This window comes from Eurypyga helias, unplaced genomic scaffold (assembly GCF_000690775.1).
Source record: "Eurypyga helias isolate BGI_N326 unplaced genomic scaffold, ASM69077v1 scaffold38988, whole genome shotgun sequence".
Taxonomy (NCBI): domain Eukaryota; kingdom Metazoa; phylum Chordata; class Aves; order Eurypygiformes; family Eurypygidae; genus Eurypyga; species Eurypyga helias.
Genome location: NW_010268562.1, coordinates 10,729 through 16,646, shown reverse-complemented (window position 1 = coordinate 16,646; position 5,918 = coordinate 10,729). Strand labels below are relative to the sequence as shown.

The 5,918-nt window shown below is 41.8% G+C and overlaps 1 protein-coding gene across 1 annotated transcript in view; it reads left to right on the top strand.

Moving 5' to 3' along the window:
• LOC104514182 (glycogenin-1-like) overlaps window positions 1-3,948 on the top strand; it is a gene marked incomplete at its 5' end in the record, with an annotated part of 11,744 nt that extends 7,796 nt beyond the window's left edge. Inside the window, 2 exons of the mRNA XM_010157769.1 lie at window positions 1,792-1,902; window positions 3,787-3,948. Coding sequence (XP_010156071.1) covers window positions 1,792-1,902; window positions 3,787-3,948 — 273 coding nt within the window. The remainder of the gene's footprint in view (window positions 1-1,791; window positions 1,903-3,786) is intronic.
• Between the last annotated feature and the right edge of the window lie 1,970 nt (window positions 3,949-5,918).

Sequence of the window (5,918 nt, the reverse complement as noted above, 5' to 3'; positions counted from 1 at the left end):
ATGGCAGCACAGCCTTCTGGCGTGGCAGCCACTCCTCCCAGTTTGGTATCGTCAGCAAACTCTCCGGGAGTGCATTCTACCCCGTCATCCAGGTCATTGATGAATATATTGAATAGGGCTGGACCCAGCACTGACCCCTGGGGGACGCCACTAGTCACAGGCCTCCAGCTAGACTGCCCCATGGACTACAACTCTCTGAGCTCTTTCCTCCAGCCAGTTCGTAATCCATCTCACTGTCCAATGGTCCAGTCTGCACTTCCTAAGCTTGGCTATGAGGATGCTGTGGGAGGCCGTGTCGAAAGCTTTGCTGAAGTCAAGGCAGACCACATCCACTGCCTTCCCCTCGTCTATCCATCTAGTGATGCCATCATGAAGAGCTATCAGATCAGTCAAGCGTGACTTCCCCTTGTTGAATCCATGATGACTACTTGTGATAAGCTTCCTTTCCTCAACATGCTTTGAGATGGCACCAAGAACAAGCTGTTCCATCATCTTTCCAGGGATGGAGGCGAGGCTGACCGGCCTATAGTTACCTGAGTCCTCCTTCCTGCCTTTTTTGAAGACTGGAGTAACACTGGGTTTCCTCCAGTCCTCAGGCTCGTATCCAGGTGTTTCTGTTGCACTGACTCCCCTTATTTGATGCACGAATTCAGTTGGATGTAATAGCGCAACACTTCTGGAGGTGTAAGTCACTGTGTTGTACGGTATACCATGCTACTTACTGCAAGGTACAACTGGGGTGAAATAAAATGAATGTTCTGATGTCGTCTGCTATTGTAACTTGTGGACTATCCTCTAGTAAGATGAAGACAGTTTTTATTATGTTCAGTGCTTCATCCCTCCAGATTACAGCTACTCCATAAAGTAAAACTGTAGTCTTCCTTCCTTTCTTGTCCACCCTGAGTGTGGAGGGGCTGAAGGAAAACTGCAAATTTTCTAGCCCTGTAACTTCAGAATAATTTATTTGCAAAGGGTGTGTCACCTTGTGTGCCTCATGCATAGACTCTGCGAATGCTCAGATCAAACAGGGATGCACTTTCAATATGTTTGGGGTAAAAAAAATAATCATAATGTTGGCTGAAAACAGTATCATTCACATTTAAATTTATTTTATTTTTTAATTACGAGGTTTGGTTTATCAGAAGATTATATTAATTAGAAAGTAATAGCCCGATTCCCTTCTTACTTAGGAACACCATTGTTCCACTTTTTGTTGCTTAGCTTCTTGTGGGGTTTGGTTTTGGTTGAAGAGATTCAGAATGGGGTCTGTCTACTCACTTCTGTTTTGATATCTGGCAAAGGCAGATATTTGGGGCAGTGTGTTTTTGGGCAAATTATTTTACCTCTGCTCTGGAATTCACTGTTCGGTTCTCATGCTATATATGTAAAAAGCTCATGAGTTACAGAGGAAGCTATTACCCTAAAATGAGATTTTTCTCACTGAAGTTTGGCCTCATGGGTGGTAGGCGTCTACTTTTAATAGCTTTCCAGGCTGTTTCTGTAGCCACTGAAGAGTGACAGCCACTATTGAATATACTGTAGGGTGAGATGAGCTGCCCTCTGGAGGTACTTATCCTAGATTTGTTGTAGTGGGTGCTTAGATCCAATGCCGTTTTGAGCTAAAGCTGAGATGAATTTTGTTCTTGGTGATAATGTGTTTCATTCCTTTTCCTCCCACCTCCTGCGTTCCCCTACCCCAAGACCGAAATTGATTTGTATTGTGTGAATTCTTATGATAAAGAAACCATGAAAAATATGTTCTCCTAATAAACCTCAGTGGCTGTATTTTAGCAACCCGTATGTGAAGTTGAACAAGGCCGTTCTAACGTCCGTCTCTCTGAGCCTGACAGACCTTCCGAACAACCCGTAATTCGTCCTGCGTTTCAGGAAACCACACAGCTGGTACGAGTAGCTTTCTGCATCCTATGTTGGTTGATAACTGCATGCGTGTCTGTGCTGCCAGCATAGTTTTGCGGAATCTCAGTTAATTGTGATGCAATGTGTAGATAAATTCTTGAATCTTTCAGCTGTGTAATTCCTTAACTGCTTCCAGTACTGGGGTATGACCCACTTTAATCAGCTGTATGTTGTTTTTAAACATATTTTTCTGTGCTAGCCCTCAAGTAATGAATGCATGGTGTTAATTTGAGCTCTCCAGTACTAATACGAGCAAAGCTGTTTGTTTGTCTTTTTCTGTTGTTGTTGTGGTTTGTTTTGTTGGGTTTTTTTACCTGCTGAAGTGATGTTTCCAAGCAAGTTGAACATGAATGGACGCTGAATCAGGCATGAAGCCTAAGCTACTGGGCTTTCCTTTGTGGTCTTGCACTGCCTTTATCTGTGGGCAGCGTGACAGCAGTGCCGGACTTGGCACTGATGAGGGTGACAAACCGTCAAGGAGTTGTATCTCATAAGGTGCACAGCACAGCCGTTTTCCTAATGAGGCCTTTTGTGTGATGTGAGGCACTGCCGTGAAGTACTTAAAGAGCAAGAAACAAAGCTGTTGGTGAAGCTGGAGCTCCTGTGCAGTCTGGGGGCCCTAGCTGAAATTCTTCATTTCTAAAAGCATAACAATTCCTGTCTTGATGTTAATGGCATCAAAAGCTGTGGATGAGGCTTGCCAGTAATAAATGAGTCTTCATGCATTACTGCCATTATGTGTATAGAAAGCCTGAAAATGTAAATAGAAAGTATTGATGCATATACAGGGAGCAGATGTGCTCTCCAGCGTATTTATTCGTGTGTGAAGTCACGTGCAGAGTAGGACCCAGGTGGGGATACATCCAGAAGGATGCGGTTGCCTAAACATAGTGTTGTGTTGGCTGTTTGAAATACCTTACCTGGTCTGCAGGTGCAGGTCTTGTGCGAGTCCTGTGCCTTATCTGCCCCAGACTGGCAGATGTAATCGATATTCCAGGGGTTTTAGGCAGTTTAAGCCACCAGTTCCCGCTCATTAAGTTCTGTTCTGAAAGCTTTTTGTATAGAATTCGTGGGGGCTTTGCTGGAAGGCCATTTGCTTGATTTCAATTTTGTTTATGACATGAGTTGTTTGTCTCTGAGTAGTACTGAAAGCAGGTTTTCAGTAGCTGCCTTGATCAGCCCTTGTTATAGTTCATCTTTTATACTGTTTAGAATTGTTGGGATACTCTGGTTTTACTGCATTGGTCAACCACGGTCACAGTTCTTTTTATGTGGTTGAAATTATCAATAATAATGTGTCTTGTGTTTGTGCACCTGTGATAACGTGATCTTGAACCAGGATTCCCTATTTTGGACCATCATTCACAATGAATTAGTTACTGGTATAATGAATAGTGTCAGTCTGAATTATTTCATGTGGCTAATAATAATTCTGCTAAATTAATACTGATCTCGCTGGAGATCAAACAAAACAAATTACCAACAGTTCTAGGATCTTCTACTCCCGTGAAAGCCTGGTGAAGATAAAATTTGCACAGGCACATGGTTACACTTTACTGTAGGAGACACTGCTCTAGACAGGCCTTATTGGTAACACTCTCATTGTGGTGTTGCTGACTGTGCTGAGGTCTGAGTTAAGACAAGTAAAACAAACGTTTGGTATATTCAAAGATGCTATGACAGGTAGTAAAAACATGGGAAAATGAGATCACCTTATCAAAACAAGAGTGAATGTTTGCATACTGTTTCTTTTATTGTTTTAACTGGGACCATACAAAGCAGAAGTTTGACACCTAAGGTTTAATTTCACAGCACTGAAATGAGAACAACCAAATGACTCTTTTCCCACTGTTCTGCTTCTTCCCACAGAACGAGGTCGCATATTCTGTTTCAGAGCTGTCTATTCACCTCAGACCAGAAGAGCCAAGTCCAGAAGATGAACGGAGAAAATGGGAGGAAGGGCGCATGGACTATCTGGGGAAAGATTCTTTTGAACATATCAAAAAGAAACTGGATGCATTTTTAGATTAAGATGGAGTGTACTGTAATGGCCACTATAATCTATGTTTCTTCTATAAATGCAGTTCTTGAATACTTGGCTATCTTCATAGTTTATTTGACACCAAAGTTAGAGGTAGCTATGAATCTTCCTATATTTGGGGGGAAGATTAACAGATGCAGACTCTTGTTTTTTTAACTGTTAAGTGTGCCTCGTCTTTCTTGTTCTCCTGTAGTGCCTTCTGATGTGTAATGAATGGTACTCTCTGAACTCTCATACTGACTACTCTTCCCTGCTCCTCCGCGTAGCATTCCACAGAAACAGTCACAAGTGTGAAACGTGTTGCAAATTGGTATTTCACCAACTGAGATGATTTCAAAATTACTTTTAGAAGATGCTATAAAATGACGTAAATGAAAACCTTGTTCTTGAAACCAAGTTAACCCTTTCAAGGGCAACCACAGCGTAGACTTCAGTATGGGAAAAAAGTGAGGAGATGAAATCCTGGCCTCACAGGAGTCTGCAACAAAACTTCTTAAGTGTAATTGGTATTAGAGGAAATTCAGACTTTGGCAGAGATCACTGGTGGATATTCTCCCTGTTTATAGGAAGCTGCTCAGCTTCACCACCAGCATGATGAAGAGTGGTGTGAAACTTCAGATAGACTGATACATTCTTAACCTTTTAAACTGTTGCTGTAGGATACTGCTGAGTTTTGTGTTTTTTTTTTTTTTTTAATGCTATTAGCTTTACTTGCATATTCAGAGTTGCGTAGTCAGAGGAAGAAATGCTGACACTGTGGTGTTAAACCTTCTGGTGCTTTATATCAGTTTGTTTACAGTACTTCAAACTGCAGTTGGCAAAGGCATCCTCCTTTAGCAGGGTTGTCCTGTATTGCAGGCAGTTTGAGGGCAGCTGAAAAAACAGTTGGCACTTGTTTTAGTAAACAGGCCTTTTGAAGATCTTTTAAACAATAGCTGTGTGTGGGAACTAATAAATCGTCAATGAGTGTAGCTCCAGAAAAATGTACTGGTGAGACTCCATTACATTAAGGATGCTTATGGGGGGCTGCTTTTTGAATCTGTGTATTGAAGTCTGACAAATGTCAGCAAATGTCTTAGCAAACAAGGAAGAAGAAACACTCGGGGAAAAAAAAGCAGCTTGAAGGGCATGTTAATATAATAACAGATTTGATAGTTTTCATGATGCCACTCCATAGTAGAATAAGAATTGTGCAGTGCTGATGCAGGACTTGAAACACGTTTCAGTCTTAATACGTTACCAATTTTGGTACAGATATAACCGATGAAAGGACTTGGGAATTCTGTTTAAAACGAGATGATGTAATACTGTGCATCAGAGGGGTTGCCATGAATGCTAGTGGAAAAAAAGGCAGGGCAGGAGGGAAGGCATTTTTGTTTCTTTTTCCTCCCTCAAAAAGGATGGGAGGGTCCGGGAATAACTTGCACAAATTAGGAAAGGAACAAAAGAGTCAAAAGGTCCCTTAAAGGAAGAAAAATCATCTTTGAGTATTTTAGAATTACTTTCTAATATTCATAACAGTGGATTTGCTTTTACTTTTGTGGGGTATTTCTGATTTTACCTAGTTCCTTATTTCTTATTTATTCTAAGCACTTTTAAAGTGGGAATCTCTTTGGGTCTGAATTCAAGCTTCTTGTTCAAGTTAGCTGTTTAGGGTTTCTGAAGTCAGAGAGAGAGAGAGATACCCAGGAGATGATTCTTCTCCGTTTCTCCACTGATCATAAAGGGACCCTCGAGACCCCACCTCTCCTGGGTAGGCACCTTCTCATGGCAACACAGGTAGATGCGTTCTACCTCTCCTCGTGTGTGGCCCAGGACAGCACTGTGCAGAGATGACGGCGGCTGCAGTGTAACTCTTGCTCATGGGGCATTTCAGCTGTCGATTATCCAGGTTTCTTAGTGAACTTTGTGCACTTCTGGGAAAGTTCTCAGTTTTACAAGCATTACCACTAACGATTTT